The 20,424-nt window shown below is 39.7% G+C and overlaps 1 protein-coding gene across 1 annotated transcript in view; it reads right to left on the reverse strand.

The window, feature by feature from the left end:
• Positions 1-609: 609 nt before the first annotated feature.
• The window catches only part of LOC102694672 (leucine-rich repeat-containing protein 49), a 109,494-nt gene continuing 89,679 nt past the window's right edge, over positions 610-20,424 (reverse strand). The window contains exons 15-18 of the mRNA XM_015343365.2: positions 19,895-20,080; positions 19,547-19,656; positions 6,439-6,592; positions 610-1,813 (exon numbers count right to left, since the gene is read on the reverse strand). Of these exons, the coding sequence (XP_015198851.2) occupies positions 1,598-1,813; positions 6,439-6,592; positions 19,547-19,656; positions 19,895-20,080 (666 nt within the window). The 3' untranslated portion in view covers positions 610-1,597. The remainder of the gene's footprint in view (positions 1,814-6,438; positions 6,593-19,546; positions 19,657-19,894; positions 20,081-20,424) is intronic.

The raw sequence follows: 20,424 nt of genomic DNA on the forward strand, positions 1-20,424 counted from the left end.
GCCATCCAAGAAGGATCTTTCCCCGTTAGATGAAATGAAGACCTTATGATGATGGGCATCGTACTACTGTTCCCATCTTTTTCAGAGAATCTCCTGAATTCCATTCTAACCAAGCGACAGCTCTATGGGACCAGGGTATGAGGGAACTACTCTGTTCCTCATATTAGAAAACAATTAATGATGTTTTGATCAAGATTTATTTTTAGAACCTTGAGAAGATCATGCACGTACTCATGTAAGGAGAGTGTGTGATTAAGTAGCATGTGTGGCAAGATCCAGGATTGAGAACACCACATTACATACCTTTGCACAGCCTATAGGCACCAAACCCACAATACTGAGACACTTCTGCCACAGTCCTGGGGAGAGAGGTCACTGTACCAGTCTCATCAGCCTCTACGAGACCTGTAACTCTTACAGCACATGCAATGTCAGAATATCGTGCTTTTGTTGGAATCCTGCCACCTTCAGTCGAACACCTTTCCATTCCTCCAGGCATGATTTGAACACGGAGGCAGCACTACATGATCTTCATCTGTGCAAATATACACCTTATGGTTTCTTAAAAATATGCTTAAAATTTCCAAGAAAATCTTAAGCAAAACACTGTTGTGTCTCTAAGGTTGCTTTATTCACCACAGGTTATTTCTGTGCAGTACATACAGTACAGCCATGGGGAAGTGTGCATCATTACAATGGTCAGTATGTTATACTAAAGATAAAGATATTTTTTTTATTTGTTTTATATTTAGAGTTATGAGAAAAATAGGTTGAAAAGATTTTTTTCCCCAATTTTTAACAGCCTAAGATATACAATCACCACAAGATTATCAAACGTTTACCCAGCAAATCTCTCTGACATTTACTTTTATCATTAACGGGTTTATACTGTAACAGGATAAACCATGCTGATATGACAGATGACCCGAAAAGGAAGTCAGACCATACAAGCAAAGCCAAAAGGGAAGACACTCTATGTTCAAAAGTTTTGCTTCATCACTTTCAGCATCTAGGCACATTATTCCTCCTCCACTTCTCTTCAGAAATAATGTAAAACATAAAATCAATTCCTGAAAAAAATGTATTTGTGTATATGCTTAAAACTCAGATATTTTTTTGTAGAGAGAATTATTCTAAAACGAAACCTTTGTACTGGAATTCCCATTGAAAAACAAAAGCAACAGAAACTAATCTTTATTAATATTTCTTAAATTCTAGTCCCAGCCACCTCATGGGTGCTTTCCGCTGGGTTCTTGCAAGACGGCTTTAGCCAAATGAAAGCCATTATGAGGAACCAGAGCTGGAATTGGAGACTAGTGGTCAGAGAGATGTCTTTTCGTTATTAGACCAAAAGACATTTAGACCATTTCAGTCCTTGGCGAAACTGAGGCTAAAGTTTTCCTTAAATGTCACTGCATTGAGAAGAGGGCTCCAATATTTAACTTCAATGCAGTGTAGAAAGTGAAAAATGTTGCTTATTGAAACAAAAAAACTTTAATCAGAAGAACAGCACATCAGAGGCCTGCTGCAGGGGCGCCCCTGTCCTGGCGTGGTGCAGCTGGGGCTGAGGCCCAGCCGGAGAGCAGCATGCAGGGCGTCACTGGGGCTGTGAAATCCTCTGCAAGCACGCTTGGCGGTACGCCGGCCGGCCCCACATGTCCAGCACGCTGTCCCTGACCAGCTCCACGAACAGCGAGGGCCACAGCTTGTGCAGGGACTCTGCTTTCAGGTTGGTGTCGGCGGCCCGTTTCACCAGACCGCTCACGAATTCCCGGCACACCTGGGTCTTCACCGGGCCATCGGAAAAGGCTTCCTAAGGGGGAAAGGGAAGTTAAAACTAAGTGTTGTGACTTGCCAAGCCCTCACATTCCTTCACACATTTCAAACAAATTAATGGAGGAAGAGACTTCCGCTACAGAGAACAGAGGTGTGATTTTCTGTACAGTACTTGGCATTAGTTCTAGGCGACTGCAATGACGGTCATAAATTTTGGAATGCCCCTATCTCCATCAACACTATTGACTAACATATCAACTGTCATAAATATTGTTTGTTTAGATTATTCCTATCTGCAAATGATATCACATTCTAGTTCACTCAACACTCAACCAACAAGTAGAGGTTAGGATTTCCAGTGAAATAACATGTACGCACACTGTGAAGCACGTACAAGATCACTGGTCCGTGGGGCACTTGAGTTCAGTATTCAAACCTTTGATCTTATGCTGCTTAATATACCATTAATCTTAATATATGCTCAATAAATATAAGAGATATACAGTCCCCTCTATAAGGTCGAAATAGCTATTTTTGCTGTATTTGTATTTGAGACAAACAGAATAGCTGAAGGATAAGAATATCCAGATATATGAAGGTAAAAGAACCGAATGCCCTCTTTTATTTGTATTTCTGTGTTTACGTGTGTAAATTTCAGAATTAAAACACTTTTTGTTTTCAGTCTCCCCAGTTGAGATGGAAATAAGCATTGGGACAACTGGCTGTCAGGTGGTTCTTATCCAGGTGCTTCCAGTTGCATTGACACAGGATCAAACACTCATTAGACTCATTTCAGCTTGCTTAAAGGGCATTTTTTGGCAGCTAAGCTATTGGCTAATTTCGGTTTTGATCTTGTCAGTTGGGTTACTGATAGAACTCAGAGGGTGAGAGTCATCAGTGGATTGTCTATCAAGCTGTATTGTTCTATTGCTTCCCCTCAAGGATGTGTATTATGTCGCCCACTTGTCGTTCTGTAGACAAATGATTGTGTTATCACCACTCTAGAGACAAAACCTTTCGAAGTTGAATGTCTCTGAGCCAGTTGACTTCAGGAAACACCCTCAGATGATCACTCAAACCTGCATCAGGGGATTAACTTTGAAGAAGGTAGACAAATATATTTAGGGACTGTTCTGGACTGAAAGTTACATTTTGAGACAAATGTTGATTCTATTTTCAAAAAAAGGCACAGCATTTTTTTTCTTAAGGAAGCTTAAACATTTTGAGGTTGATAATTTGTTGTTGATGGTGTTTTATCAGCCTTTTATTGAAACTGCATCCCTGCAGAACTTTTACCCTGATCTGCTGGTGAGGGAATCAGGATCTGAGGAGTAAGAGCAAACTGGGGAGTCTTGTCAGACCAAGTCTATGTCAGAAAGTCATCGGCACTGATCTTCTGGCCCTGCCCCACGCCTATCAGTTATGAGAGTAAGACATGTTCCACCCTACAGGACCCTTCACCCTTCCTTGGTTTAATGAATTCCAGTTACTCCCCTCAGAACACAGAAACAGATTTCCCAAATTAAAAACAAACAGGTTTAAGTTCTCATTGCTATCTGTGGCTATAACCTTACTCCACAGATAATTCTCATGTGCATGTACTGTATATTTGTATTGTTTTTGTTGGCTGCCACATGACACATTGCCTCCTGGAGATAATAAAACATAGCAACAATCAACCATTTGAAATAACTTTTGAAATAAAGAGAAAGAATCCACTGGTGTACTAAGCAATTGGCAACAACCTGGTAATCCGAGAAAAATAACTGCAGTTGGTGATAGAAAAATTGTAAGAGCTATGAAGAAAAACTTTAAAACAACTGTTGATGAAATCACCAAGGACCTCCACAGTGCAGGGGTGAAGGTATCACAATCTGTTCCCAGAAGACTTCAATTACAGAATTCTAAAGGCTAGACCACAAGATGCAAACCTCTTATCAACACCAAAAATAGGTAGGCCACAATTATAATTTGCTAAAAAAGTACAGAGATGAGCCGGTAGAGGTGTGGAACAAAGTGTTATGGACAAATGAGACAAACACAAACCTCTATCAGAGTGATGGTGAGGTGAAAGTGTGGAGAAAAGAAGGAACTATGGATGACCTAAAGCACTAAGGCAGTGTCATGGCGTGGGCCTGCATGGCCTCCTCTGGAACTGGCTCAGTCATCTTTATTGATGATGTAACCGATGACAGCAGCAGAATGACTTCAGAAGGGCACTTGTCTGCCTGTGTACAAGACAATAACTCCAGGCCCATTGGCCCGCACTTCCTCAATGCGCACTGCAACCAAGGATTTTACAGGGTAAAAAATGTAAAGTCTTAGACTGGCCAAGCTCATTTCCTGATTTAAATCCAATTAAACATGGATGTCACTAACTGAAATGGAGACTGGAGACTCCCCGACTCCAAACGGGAACTCTCAACGGAGCAAACGGAGAGCTTGGTGATGTCCAAGCATCTCAGGCTTGCTGCAGTTATTGCATGCAAGGGATTTGTAACCAATACTAAGTCCTATACTACTTTACATTAAATCAATTTGTCCCAATACTTATACACAACTGAAATGGAGGGATGGAACACAATAATGGTATCTATCGTTCTAAAGTGTTAAAGCATGTATGAGCAGAGAACAGGTGACATTCTGTACTTTTGCCTCACATTCATTTTTTCATCTCAAATCTGAGTCGCTTGAGGACACAGAAAAAATAGAAATTTTGACTTCATTGTCCCAGTACTATATATGCACAAAGAGTTACAGAACTTATGACACGAAAAGAAAAGAAAGAAAAAAAGAAGGAAAGGACATTGGACCGTGGAGCCTCTTAGGGTGTGTGACAGCAGGAGGGAGAGTGCTTATTACCCTTAATAAAGAACTTAAATCAGTGCTGGAAAGGGCGAGAGCTGATGTTTATGGTAGTGACTTTATTTGTGGTTCTTTAAAGAAAACTGCCATGCAATTTCCATTTATTTAAAAAAGCGATGCATAATTTTCTACATCACATAGAATATTCCAAAACCCAAAGAATGGGTTGATAATTTCTTTATAATCAGAAACAGATGGCTAAAGAGGATCTATCACCATGCAGTATAGTCTTGTTGCTGCAAATACATCAGGCATATTACAGGTAAGCTACTGTATCTTTGCCTGGTGACAGTATATAAATTCCCTTAAGCACATTCAATAACTAATATGGAAGTTAAATGTGCTGGCTCATGTTACAGGTTTTATATTTTTCTATGTTTGGCAGAGATGCAGTGGCTAGCTAGTTTGCTTTTTACATTATTGTTATTGGTGTAGTCTATTTTTAGATAGCTTGGAGCCTGTGAATGTAAGAATTGAAAAAATCATAATTAAGGGCCTTTTAATTAACTTAGAATTAGCATTAGTAAATTATATTACATTTCTGATTGCTTTATGTTACATTGCTAAATGGACACCTAGATATTTGGGATCAATATATTTAATACTCAATGTCATGTGAAATCAAAGGCATTCTGTATAGAGATTTCTAATGGAGCTGTGTATTGTTTCAACAATCATAATACAGTAATTATCCTTGAAACCAAATTAATCTTTCTATTTCTTCAGAAATAACAGTATGCTTGTTTATTTTATTGTATGTGTTTATATACAGTATTTGCTTTACTTTGTGATGCAGTATCTAAACTGTGTTATTTTAGAAAATTTCAAGTAACTGCATTCAAAATAGCCCTTACTCACAAGTATTCTTCCTAACTCTGGAAAATCAGGCACTGCGTGTTTTTATTGAAACATATTTTATTGATGTTGTACATCGAATCCTCAGCTGACTTTACCTCCGGTCACTCCTTTTCATCCTGCTGACAAGAACACTGCAGTTTCTGACACGGTTATTTGGGCAGATGTTAGACAGAAGGCACTTGGGGATTCCAAGTTTTAGACGTTTTGGGGAGTCCTTTTTTAGTATAGTCGGGCGTTGCCATTTATTGTAAAGTATCGTGCTCCATTGTCTTTTGTTGCACAACAGTTGCATTTATAGATAAATGATGCCAGATACTTCCAACATCTGTTTTGAAAGGTGCAGGTTCGGTGCAGCACTGAGCTCAGAAGAGGAGAAAAAGTACTGAACATTGATCAGGACCTTGTAAATGGGCTTTGTGTTGGAGGCACTGACGTCAGAAGATCTCCTTTTAAATGGGCAGGGGTCTAGCTGAATAAATCCTATATAAATGATATAAAACTATGCCATGAGAAACAAAATGATATATATCACAATTAGACACTCAAATTGGTAAATGATAAATTTGCATGAATTAAGCATTTCAACCACTGGGAATTAGTACATTGTACCTAGTAATCAATTGTTGCTTATTCCCTATTGATTTTTAGGGGAGCGAAGGGTTTTCACTGACTTGCTGTACAAAAACAACAGCTCGTTCTTGTAGTGTGGTGCAGGATTCTCATTACAGACAAGAGGAAGTACAGTACAGTATGTATTGCACAGGTGTTTACAACAAACTGCTGTGCATCTGAGAGCAGTGCTGTGGCTTGGATGAGTAAGAGGAGATGAGGTTTGGGCCTGAGAACTCAAGGACATCAGCAATACCAGCACGTCCAAGAACCAGCTGTGAAAGAGCCACCTTTCCTACTTGGATCCTGTCCTGGACGCTCCCTCCTTACCTCAGTGCTGTCGGCCCCCGTGTCCCGGCTGGGGTAGTTGAAGAGGGCCCTGCTCAGCCCCTCGCCCAGCGCCTTGCCGTTGTCCCGCAACTCCTCCGGGCTCAGGCCCGCCCGCCGCCCGCGCCCCTCCAGCAGAAACTGCAGCTGCCGCTTCCTGAGGGGCAGGAAACAAGGGGGGTCACTCTCTCCCGCACTCAGGTGTGCTGTGTGCTGTGTCTACTCGCTGCCCAGCAGCTTCCCTGGCTCAGGTGAACGATGGGCAGGCTCGCTCACTGCCACACTCTGACACAGGGGACCTCAAAGAGCATAGACTGGAGGACAGGGGACCTCGAAGAGCATCGACTGAAGGACAAGGGACCTCGAAGAGCATCGACTGAAGGACAGGGGACCTCGAAGAGCATCGACTGGAGGGCAGGGGAACTCGAAGAGCATCGACTGAAGGACAGGAGACCTCGAAGAGCATCGACTGAAGGACAGGGGACCTCGAAGAGCATCGACTGGAGGGCAGGGGACCTCGAAGGGGATCGACTGGAGGGCAGGGGACCTCGAAGGGGATCGACTGGAGGGCAGGGGACCTCAAAGAGCATCAACTGGAGGGCAGGGAACCTCGAAGGATGGGGCTTAACAACGATGATCCAATGTAACAACATACTTGTTCAGTAAACACCTGTTCACGTGAGTCTCCCTACAGAGCCAGATATTCTTTTTTACTTTCCCACATTGTCTTTACTCTTAAATCCTTTTCATGGGATGTTTCAAATTTAGTAGACAGTTTCATTTTGTGTCACTACACAATTGTAATTAGTGTGTTATATATTAATATTAAATTGTATTTGCAAGATGTCTAGCCAGTCCTGAACAATGTCTGTTTACAACTGTCTCCATTGTTTACTACTTTAAAATTTATCAAGACTAATTATTCTTGACTGTTGATTAAAAAATCAGAAAATGAACCAGATACCTGAGAAGCTACTAATAATAATTACCCCAATACCAGGTGTAGTCTCTATCTCTTACCAATTCTCCATCTAGCAATATATAGAAATATTTACATTGGGATCGCAGTGAAGACAAATGCACAATATTTGTGTCATTCCCTAGCCTCTCTGTGCAAGTACTATACTGTACATACACCTCCCATCGCAAGGCACACTGAAACAGACCACCCACACAGTTGCGTTGAAAGCAATGATCCAAGTCAGCGACATTACTGTCTGTGCTTTTACCGAGAGAAGGAAAGAAGGAAAGTGCTTACCCACATTTGTAATAAGAGGCAGGGATAGTCAATGGCAGTGCAGGAACTGAAATCAAGTATACTGGCACAACTTGAAACATGTCAACACAAAACCTGCAGGAGGACATACATCACTAGCTCCCAGAAGGGCAGCCAGGAGGCGGGAAATAGCTGTGGAATGTAGGTTTCCTGTATGGAATCTGTTCAAGCAGGACAGCTTACAGCTCAACATCATCAGGTCTGCTGGTATTATGGTTCACACACTGGCTTTGGTAGCTTCTTACACCTGGCCTACCCATGCCTGCCAGCCTGGGGGATGTGCCAATGTGTGCATCGGTGCTTTAAAGCACACATCAGCTAGTCCTCTCAGGCTTACCAACTCTGATGAAGTGAGGTGGGTATGGAGTACACAGCCGCGGCTGTGTAAAACTGCGAGGAGGTGCTGTAACGTCATTCCTGGGGCGAAGAACACTACTGCAGCTGGAGCACACAAGCCATCGTTTTACCTTTCAATCTGGCAATTATTCTGAATTATTCATCTGAGTGACCACTTTGCTTTGTAGTGATCAAGATTTTGAGAGCCTTGCTCATAGTTAGCTCTCACAATGTCTCCACAGAAAAAATACAGTCCCATTTTCTCTGTAATTATAGGGCCATTTTTATAACCAATTATGTAAGACATTGTTCAGCTCCATCATTGCTAGTGTATTCTCTAACTAAAATACCCCAGAATCCTATTTCTCTTCTTAATTGTTGTTTTACAATGCTGGTGACAGCAATGCATTTTCTACAACACTTTTTCCCAGGGGGCACTATCAATTCTGTAATGTTTTAGAAGTAAAACCACATGTTCTTCTATCCCACCTGCAACCACTTCCTTTCACTGATATTCAGTTTCATTCCCCTGCATCTTTATTTCATCTCTATAGATGAGACAGGGTTTTCCAAGCACCCAGAGAGCACCAGTTTCTTCCCTTGCCCTGCTTTCATCAACAGGTTTAATTGCTATATTGTTCGCACTTCTCTGGGGGCACTGTTATTAATGAGAAGGGAAAGGATGATCTTTATACATTTCAAATCAATTACAAAAGAATCATGGCAGTGTGTGCCAGTACAAGCCCCGTCCTTATATAAATATACATATAATGTGACAGACTGCTGATCTAGAGTTTTAAGTGCAGCACAACTCAAAAAGGAAACCATTAACACGCTACAAGCAGTGTCCTAGTGTCCTCTTCAGGTATCAGCATGATTCCTGCTGCTTTTTCTTATGAACAGCCACAGGTAATTAAAAGTGCTATAAATGTACATTCAGCTGTCTTTTTGCTCAGCAATTAGACAGTTTTAGCCTTTAATGAGAGAATTCTACAAATGATGTACAGAACTTATTGTTATTGACCACAGCCACCTTACCCAGCATACCTGTGACTCTAATCCATCAGTAGGCTTTTACAATGACTTTAATTGAGCCTGAGTCCTTTCCAGATCCGTGTCTTAATAATTATAGAACCTGAAGCTGAAGACTGGGGTCTCATTCCAAATGACAACAACAGAAGTAAGATTTCAGAGCAAATCTGACAGCTTGAACATAAGAAAAACAAGTCCAATCAATCAGTGTTCCTCTCACTACTAATATTTTTTGTCAGCAATTTCATCATCTTAATAAAACAATTGTCAAGTTCAAAACAGATTCTCCAGGATGTTCATAATTATTGGAGTCGCAAATAGGCTTAAAAGCCTTGCAACCCCCAGCTAATATGCATGTGTTAACAGTTCACTTATTACTAACACAAAATAATTTAACAAAACAAACATAAACAAAATGAAAGGCACCTATTTTTTTGCAGATCACTCATAAGGTCCAGCATCACCTCAGACCTGACCCCTTACTAAATTTTTTGCATCACTGATGTGAAGAGAGACTGTCCTTTGTGCTCCATGGGAATTATTTTGACAGAGCAATTGCTTTTTACAAAACATCATTGAAAGTGCTATTGTTCCAGCATGCTGAATTGTGATATGTTTCATATCACTGAGAAAGAGAACTCCTTGTTAACAACATTGGCAAAACTTGCAAGCCTTAACTAGCATAGAGCACAACACTCATCTACTATCATTCTGCTGGTGTATAATTGACTGGTACTGTATTTCAAAGAAACAAGAGACCCTAAATGTACTACATTCAATCTCTACCTGCACAGTAAAGAATGCCATTTGATATGCAAAGCCAAGACAGATGAAGAAATGTCCCTCACAACTGCCCGAGCTGCACAAGTCATTAGGTTCAGGAAGACAAACTTCTGTCCAGTGTTTCCCCAGAAGGGACAGGCGATTGACTACGACACTATAGGGTGTCTTGTCCAAGATTCCATCTGATTCATGAAAATGACCAGCACCAAGCCTCTGCCAAATCCTGTCCATTTTACTGTGCATGCGGATTTACTTCTCTCTTATTACTTTAAGTGAATCACATGAATGGCTTATAGGAATCATTAAATAAAATAAGATAATCAACACTGTGTATTGTTTGTCAGATGTCCAAGATAAGTGGTTACAGGGGATGATTTTCATAATCACAGCAAACTACAAAAGCAGGGGGGCTCATTATTGTATTGAAACAGGACACTACTATACATTTTGCTCTTTAAAAACATTTTGCCCATCAACATCAACTATCAGCATATCATCACATAAAGATCATGATAGTTCTATAGATTTTCTAAGTATCTGAAGGACAATTCTAATTTTGAATGATAATTTTAAATCATTGTAACCACCATGTTGGTTTCAAGCTCTGGACCAGCCTGTTTGGGGCCATGGTGCAAAATGACTGTTCCACACCCTCGTGGAAGAAAGCCAGCTACTGGCCTACTTCCAGCAGAGATACAAAATGCCATAAGACCACAAGATGAGCAAGGGAAAAAGAACATAATAAAGTTTACAAAAAAAACAACATTCAGCTTATCTAGCTTGTTTTGATGCTAGTAACTAATTGATGTCATCCAGTCCTTTTTAAAATGAAGCCAGTTTAAACAACATGCCTGGACAGCTTGTACCAGACACCAGAACCCTTTGTGCAAAGAAGCTCAGTTTAAAATCTTCTTCCCTGTTGTTTCCACTTGTGCCTGGTTCATGTTTTATCGATTTGTCGATACTTCTGAGGATTTCAGGTGTTAAATCCGTTCTTTCCACACTCTGCTGTGTTCGAGACTAAAAAGATCCAATCATTTTATTATGTGACAGAAATTCCTATAGTCTGTGGTATACCTGGCTGGAGGACAGCAATATTAATTTTGTGACCATAATTGTACACAACGTTATAAAAATTAGTAGTACAGGGTGTGTGTAACACCAAGAAAAACCTTGAACTGTTTTTGCTCATACATTAAGTGTACTGTATCTTGATTTCTTATGGTCCTTGCTTTCTACTTGACCGACTGTTTACAAAGCCTTTTCTGTGCAAGGCTAAACAGACTGAGTTCTTGTAACCACTCAGTTTATCACATACAGTATCAATACAGGAGTTACTCAGCTTTTCTCTGAACTCACCGCCCACGTTGGGCTTAACACCAACTCTTTGCCCTGTGGGTATTTACAGTACTCAGTAGAATCTGGTATGTACTGTATACACAATCTTGGGAAGCATATTTTTATTTCTAATTGTTTAACATTTCCAGACTACATTGATTTCCAGGCAATATATTACAAAACCCAGAAAAGTGAAAGTAAAGGATTACTTGAACATGTTTAAGTTTATTATTTTAACTCTGGTATAAAACATACACTGATGCAAAACTAATTAACAGCTGTCTAGGTTTGTTTAAAAGTTTGGACTACCAATTACTTTTCTTATACTCATCTCATTGGGAAACGTAAATCTAACCTATTTTAGTAGCTGGGTCAAACCGAGTAGTGATTTGAGTATTGAGCTTTTTATTAGCATATTTTTAACTTGTTATTTATCGCAATAAATTTTTTAAAAAGTTAAAGATATACTGAGTCTGTAAGCAATCTTTGCTCTTATAAAACAGTTTGTCCATGATGAAAAAAGACGCAACAGAATTGAAGTTCAGCCTAATCAGAGGAAACAGGCCTTCTGGAGCAGAGCATATGGCCCAGAGTGACTTACAATATCTGGTGTTAACAACATATGAATCTTTGCAAATAAATTGTTGTTTTGTGGCATCATGTTATCATAAGAGTTTTCTCATCCCTTTTATGCTTCTAAATCCACATCTGCAGCTTACAAACAGACTTGGGCAACTTCTTCAGATTAATAACTGCATTGCACCTCAACACTGGCATCCTACCCTGTTTTTTGACACCCATTGGGTAGACATCTCCTATAAGTGAATCATTTACTTATCTGAAAGAGTGCAATCAAGGCAGATATCCTGTTCCTTCACCATAAGGTGTTCAGATCCATTTGAAGATCAAGTTATAATTAAAAAGTGACTTGTAAAGGGAAATGATTGGTGTATCTTAAAAATACGCCTCTTGACCAGCACTAAACACAGCTTCCCACAGAATCTATACTCTCATCAAGGATACCGCTCAGAGAATAAATCACAACCAGACTGATTGGACATGTGATATATACTGGATGAGTTCTATACTTTTTATATTTGGAATATTTTTATTGAAATTATTCATTGGACATGACAGCATTACTTTAAATTGATACATTATGTTCCACAGGAATTTGCACAAAGTGGAAAAGTGGATATCAAAATTGAACACCTGTAAAAAATTAAATAGTGCAGAAACACTGTGCTTCAGCTCCAGTCTGTAATTGTGCACAAATAAAGCCATATGGAAAACTGACCCCGGGAGGCAAAATCATGGGACACCTGTTCCATATCGCTGAAATAGAGCCAAGACATTAAATTTAGTGTAAACTACTAATTCATGTGAAGATGGAACAGGGGATGTGTTCTGTTGGTATTTCACGCAGATTTCTCTTATTTAAATGCCCCTTGCTAGTAAACACAACTGCACCATAGTCACAGCTGTTGTTCTTGATTAGGTCTTCATCACCCAGAACACTGCAATGCTTGTGCTCTTCTTGACTGTGCTGCTATCCCTGTGCACTTCACTGAACCTAAAACAGGGAACAGGCGAGATTATCCTCCATCATACGTACTTAGGTTGAGGCTGGCTGTGTGTTTTAGCTCATTACCATTATGATGGCCAAAACCCTGCACCTGTGCCTCTAATTACTACTAATTACTCTGCTGCAGTGCCAGAGTCCTAGCCCTGGATAGCCACAGACATGCACGGTTTAGAGGAGGGTCATTAAGACAATAATTGATTCACTCCCATCATTAAGCCCTGAAGTTCAATAAAGAGCAGAAGTCTAAGGTGTTTTGCATGACCAGAGAGAGGGTCAGAGCTATTTTGACATGCAGTCGTGAGCAAAATTTGTTTCTGACTCTGACACCTAATTTAACCAACATTCTTTTGTTTTCTCAGATAACCCTTGTTTTATGAAGGAAAGTAAACTTCCTCACATTAGGAATATCCCATTTTCCCTCAGGACAGCAAGACACAACAGAGCTAGTAGCATGTCCGGCATGTGAGTGCATTCTCCCTGTGGAGAATCCTGAGCTTGGAACCTCACATCCAAGGAACTGCTCTTCTGCTTGGAAACTGCTATGGTTTAAGCATTTGATCTGTAATTAATGCTCAGTCGCCATCTTTATCATTTTCTGTGTGTTTTGTGTGCCTGTGGGAATCTGTTACAGCCAACTTTAATAATACTACTGCTAACAATAATCCTCACAAGCCTAATATCCCTAATATTATTATTATCTCACTATTTCCGATCTTTTCTCTCTCTTAATCATGATACACTAAGCCCAGGACACACTCAATGGCAGGGTTGTGGAGCTGGCCGACGTGCCTCAGCATTGTCCTCCAGTTGGGTGGCGCATGGATGAGGCTTCCACAGATCTGGAAGTTAGCGCTAAAGACGACCATTTTTCATCTTTGCAACTTCCAGTGCTGCGGAAGCCAACATTTTTTAAGGTTCATTATCTAAATTGGGAGGCGTTATGATTGTAAAGAATAAACTGTAGACCATCTAATCCTGTTTTTCTTCAAAAGTTGTGTTTTAATAACCTGCTGTGACATTCTTCAAGTGCTCTTGGCTGAGCTGAAGAGTGCATGAGGATGCCAGGTCCCACCTCTTCCCTGGGGAGCCTGCCGCCAGCAGGAAACACTTAACAGCAGGGCTCTGAGTGAAATCTGGAGTCCTCCTGCCACGCACAGACCCCATTGACAGTGTGCACAGATACAGCCGCTGTAAGACTCTTGGAATCGTGTCTTAAAAAACAGCCAAGCTTTAAAAATTGCAGTTCGGAACATAAAAACAAACAGATATCCTTAATTGTAAGTAAAATATTTTCGAAAGAGTACATAGCATTTACAGATCTAAATCTTTCTGAGACAATTGAAACCAAAATAACTGATTCATGTACCATATTTCTAGCAAACGTATTGCAAAGAATATTTAGGATGTATTCTTAAACCTTATTTTCTGTTTGTAATTTTAGATTGTGGTTAAGAGACATGCTCAGGGGTGTACAGGGGCAAGTTTGTGCAAGCTGTAAATCTTTATAATTATCACAGACACATACACACACATATGTGATTATAAGGGCTGCAGCATTCCAACGTTTCAAATAAAGGAAGTAAAACAGGCACAAACAGCAGTAAGAACATCATGGAGCAGACATTTCCAACTATAAAAGAGGAGTTTTACAGGACACAGTCCAGGATATGTTTTGGACCAGTGACACCAAAGACATACCCAAGATGTAATGGGATTAATTATTATCATTTATCAACAATTTAACATCAATTATCATTATAACCAAATTAGATCATGCTAACAATATCATTGATATCATTATCATGTTCAGATTTTTACCATATGCTGAGAATATTATGCATTTATTTTCAATGTTAACAAAATTTAAATAAAAATAACGAGGATAACTTTAAAGAAACAAACTATTTTTTAATCATGATTGAGTAGAAAAGCAGTTTTTTCTCACAATATATGCCATGCAGGTTATTCCTGCATAAGCATGAAGATAATTTGGTTTTGGATTGGCAATCTTTTCTTTCTCTAGCACTTGAGAAAGTGGGCTTTGCAAGTAGCTGTGGCTTCTCCATTGGAATATTGTTCCTGGGGTGATCCCACCCCCTGTCAGGGACCTGGGACCCTTCGTGTCCCACTCATCGCCTGAAACGCACAACCAGGCAGCCAAGCTGCACCCAGGCAAAGAGGCCACTGCCCTCCTAAAGCTGTTCAATATCGTAAGGCAGAGAAGTAGGTTTTAAAATAATTTGAGTTTTATATTTAATACATCCGGCCTTACAGTAATTTTGGAAATAATATTAGTCATAGCCAAATCTTTATTCTCATTTAAAAAAAAATCAATTGTAATTCCTCATGCTCCAGCAATCCACATCAGCTTGTTCAAGTATGGAAAGAATTAAGATCATGTTCTGGGAGCAGCATCTGCACTCAGAGGGTTTACAATAGTGCATTGTAATAACACAGATTGGTTACAACACCTGACTTTCTCGGATCGGTGTGCTTTACACAGAAACACGCCTGGCTGCATTCAGAAAGGGATTAGCAAAGTGTAATTTCTGCCATATTTTGTGTGTTGAACTATTTGTTTTATTAAACGCATGCATCACATTAGAGAAAGACATCAACCTATAGCTTGGGAGCTAGAACAGCCCAATTCAATTCGAATCACACACGTACTGTGCTGTACAGTGAGTGAGCACACAGACACGGTGCATGGAAGGCTTCCACTGCTTTTTGCAAGTGAAAATCCTATAAACATCACAAAACATACATTGCAATGTATTTATATTAATATATATTTTAAGAAAAGCCTTGACAAAGGTCTTCTACCTTGAAGCATATCTTCAAATCAAGTCTCAGTACTGTAGTAGTTTTCATTTAAGTACACAAAGACAGATTTATTAGCTATAGTTGGACTAAAGTCTACTTCGGTTTTCTACAGGGAAATAAAGATAATGCTTTTTTCAGACATTGATTTACCCTGATTACATTATTAAAAGTATTTTATAAAGATTCAGCATATTTTATGGTTTTAAAATATATATTAAAATGGAGGAGCCAACTATTCAATGTGCAAACATAAAAAAATCATCATACCTGTAGATATTGTTTTCTTAACGTCTAAAATATGAGCGAAGTGTGCCATGAATTTCCAAGTAAAAGAATAACAACTACCCTCCTCAGCATATAAGGTTTGTCTAAAGTTGTAAAAAACTCACTTAGTGCTGTTGCTGCACTTTGTACTGGTAGTTCTGTGGTCTGTTCTTTTTTGGACATATTTTTCATGAATCAGGCAAAAATATTTCCATCACAGATATTTTGCAAGGTTTGAGCCCTTTACACAAACATGCATCTATCTGACAAGAATTAAGACAGCCCTTCCTTTTTCCTTCTTGTTGTGTGAACTCTCTGGTTCACAAGTCTGGGTGCCAAGCTCCCAGAGTGAGAGCAAATTCTGTTTCCAGCAGCCAAAGAGAGCAGATTTCTCCTTGGTACAGTATAAGCCAGAGTCCGATGGGCTGACTGGCATCCAGCCTTTGAAATTCCCTGGAGACAATGAACTTGGTTGTGTTGTCCAATTCTGCAAATTCTTTAGATGCATCATTTTCATTCCTCCTATACTATTCAGGAGCCTGTAACCAAGCCAATACCTTCTTAATCCTGCAGACTAGAATACAAGAATGACAGACATGGCCAGGATTCTACTGTACTACTTGTGTTTAAAATGGTTTGTTTTTTGCTGTTCCACTTTCTTAATGAAGCTTTGAAGCACTTCAAACACCTTTAATGCACACTTGCATTTTCTGATAATTCCTTTGTGATATAGTTAGCTTTTCAATCAGTAATTATAGTACCTCAACGCACGATACTTGTGACTTCAGAGCCATGATATGTTTTGAATTTAACTTCACACACGCTGGAAGTGGCAGAGGCCTGTCTCCACACAGGCTGGAAGGAGAGCGGATGGGCCCTCCCATCATCCTCATCCGGCACGCTCTGTCAGAGCCAAGATATTTCCCAAACATGTCATTTCACTGCCATCATGCTGCAAAGACTAACTGTTGATAATTGCCGTTTACTGGGTTTTAAACATGCAGAAATTATTTCAATTAAATGTTTTAAAACAAAGTTTCACTTGTAATTTCAGTATAACATCTGAAACAAGAAAATATGTAATTTATTGACATATATTAAAAATAATTATACATTCACAAAAGTTTAAAAACAATTATCGTAACACATCAAATCTGCTGTGGAGCAGTGCCTGTGTGTCAAGTGACATTCGATTGGTTCGGGAATCTCTGATTGTGCATCCTTCCGGTCATTCTATTTTTATTAAACTGTGGTTCAATGCTTCTTTTAGTTGAATCTATATGATATTTCTTGGTCTTTATAAGTGTAAACAGGCAAGGGCTGCCTTAAGGTGTTGTAATGTCATCTTGCATATCTCACAATAGTGTTATGTTCTGTTTTTCTTATTAATAGCACTTGTCATGTCAAGCACCCTCACAGACACCTCAGTGTCCCTCACGCTGAAGATTCCCAATTTCCCAAGTCCCTGTGTCCCAGGGGAGCTGGGATTCCCCTTGACTAAGCTGCAGAACAGACACATCCTTTTCCTCCCAGCCAGATTGGTGAGGCATGCGACCATGTGGGTTTCCATATGCAGTCTACAAGGTGCAGAGAACCAGCTGCCAGCACAGCTGGTTGAAAAGTATTGTACCAGCACAGGACTGAAAAGTATTTCTAAATAGTACACCGTGACAGCAAACACCCACAAGCTGTTCATGATAGGCACTCTGTGTTGTTAAAAGGTAAGAAAGTAAATTCTGACTGAAATCAATAAAATGACTGTCTTTTAACAACACAAACACAAATACGTAATTTCACAAAAAGAACAGATGTTGGCATAATTTCATGGTAGGGCTGACACCTGCCCAGCATTCATGCACAGTCTGGGAATCAGCTTCTCCATCCAGACACAAAATCACCACACACAACATTTTTTAAATGATGTGCATGTTTTAATAAACTGAATTAAATGTGTCTGAACTAATTTATATACTGCATTAATTAAATTTAGTCATAATGAATAGCTTTAACATTAGCCTTAAGACTGTGGAACAAGAATAATATTAAAATTACACAATGCCACAGTACTAATTTAAAATACGTTCAGCTACAATACAATGATTGTGGGCCACAAGTGGAAATAAAGAGACAGAAACAGAGCACTCTTCTGTATATGTACGGTCATGAGAAGAAAACCTGCCAAGATTCATGTGGACTTCAAGTGGACACTGTGTGATCGTTGAAGAAACGCATGATGAGATTGTTGAATAATTAAGCTAATAGTGCCTGGCAATTTGCTGGGCTGAATATACAGTACTCATCAGGTTTTCTTGTAAAAGACAAAAAAAAAAATTCCCATTTAGAGACAAATAACAAAACCAGTGTTTGATCAGGATTTGTGTCCAGCATGTGGCCATCCCTGACAGAATTTCAGCTATGCACTTTATAACAGAGATGTTACTGTCTTGACTGCTTTGTATGATCGATTTGTGTAATCACCGAAATAAATGTGAAATCCTAGAATACTAGGCAGAGGTGTTGGAGAGTGGCAGCTGTGTATAATTCCTAACAGTATAACCAGGGAGACACTGTACATGCGGAACAACAAGGCTAGTTTCCAAGAGCTAGAGGTATACAGCATAAGGATGGGTCGTAATACCAGTCTTCACATGATGTTAAGGTAGACAATCTGCTTTTAAGCTCTTTTTATCTCATGCAATTACATATAATATCTAATTTAAGATGATACAAAGAAGCCACTATGTTGAAAAGTTATTCTTGAAGGGTCTTTCAGATTTAAAGATCTGTCAGCAGTGCTCTCAAAACCAAACTATAACTGTATATCATATTAATGCTCTGTAGGAAAACCTTATAATACATTCATTTTGGCACATAATTTTGCTCACATAAAAGCTTATTTTGGGCTATAACAGCTCAGATTCCCATCATAGTGCTTGAATCTTTTTAGAACCAAAAATCTGCACAATTTGTTGCATTTTGTTCTTCTGCTAGAACAACACAGACTAGGAAAACAGCACTTTCTCAATCCACATTTATGGTAGCATACAGTATATCTCTTTAGAAAGCCTCAATAAAAGTTGGATGCAATTTGAGATTAAGTTGACAATCCCTGTACTGAACATGTTTAGAATGTTTTTAGCTTTAATGTATTTGACTGAAGTGACATTTGGCCATATGAATGAAGTCCAGCCCAGAGGGGGAGGCTGACTGTTATACAAGACAGAGTACTCACTGCTCTAAACAAAACTGTATTATTGTGAGTGGCACATCTCACTGCTGACAAGGGTCCCCCGCCCTCTCGTGGGAGTGTGATGATTCACAGGCACATGCAGATGACAAACTGACAACTGAGAGAATATGAGGTCATCTTAAACACAGGATATCTGTTATTGCATCCACACAGTCTGATAATAAGACTGTGTCTTCATTATGGCTTGTTTTGTTTAACCTGCAATTCCGTTAGCCAGCCTCAACAATCAAGGCTGCATAAAGGAAAAAACTGCATACTCTTTACATTTTTGCATGATTGCATGATTGATGATTGTTTTGGATTAGGTAAGAATCTTCCTTATTTCCTTCTTACACCTTCAACATGCGATTGAGTGTATACAGTATACTGTATGAAGCTATGATTGTGTATGGAGAAAGACCAGTTGCAGACTCTGCTTTTTTACCTGGATTCTTCAAGGAGCAGAAGCAGGCGATAGTGTGGAGTCTCAGTCGCTGCAATGTGGCCCAAGGTACCAAACAGCCTCTCTGCTGTTATAACATCATTCATGGTCACCTATCAACAGAAATGCTGCGTCAACATCAAGGGCAGGGAGACAGCAGAGTAATGGCTACCATATAATTTGAATGTATAATTATTGTTTTCTCAGAAGATACTTGTTTACAGAATTTTACATTAGATGCTATTTGTATTAGTACTGTGTTTTGACTTTAGTTTTCTTTATTTGACAGAACTGTAATAGAAAAAGTACTATATACTCTAACGGGATTGTCTGTACGGCAATGCACTGTACCTCCAGGCCATTGATCCTCTGTAGGTTGAAGTGGTTGAGCCGGTAGATGGCAAAGGACCTCCAGAGCCCCAGGCTGACCACCGGATTGCCTTCGGGGTGGACAGTCAGCTGGTCCAGCCTCCTGACCTGGGCCAGCGCGGCCAGCTGAGGCAGCCGGCTAATGTTGCTGTTTGAGAAGATCAAGTGCTACAAGGAGAATAATAATAATAATAATTGCTTACACTTATATAGCGCTTTTCTGGACACTCCACTCAAAGCACGTTCACCACACATCAGCTCTCAGTGGGGAGGAGAGTGGGGAGTGGGGAGAGTGGGGAGGAGAGCAGAGTAATGAAGCCAATTTGTAGATGGGGATTATTAGGAGGCCATGACTGGTAAGGGCCGATGGGAATTTGGCCACGATGCTGGGGTTACACCTCTACACTTTTCTATATAGTTTTTGTTCTATTAAAGAATGACTTATACTTGAAACCTAAATTCCTTCAGCAGACGCTTTGTTTCCAAAGGGAGCTGGGTGGATTGTGATATGA

This window comes from Lepisosteus oculatus, chromosome 5 (genome assembly GCF_040954835.1).
Source record: "Lepisosteus oculatus isolate fLepOcu1 chromosome 5, fLepOcu1.hap2, whole genome shotgun sequence".
In the NCBI taxonomy this organism is placed as follows: domain Eukaryota; kingdom Metazoa; phylum Chordata; class Actinopteri; order Semionotiformes; family Lepisosteidae; genus Lepisosteus; species Lepisosteus oculatus.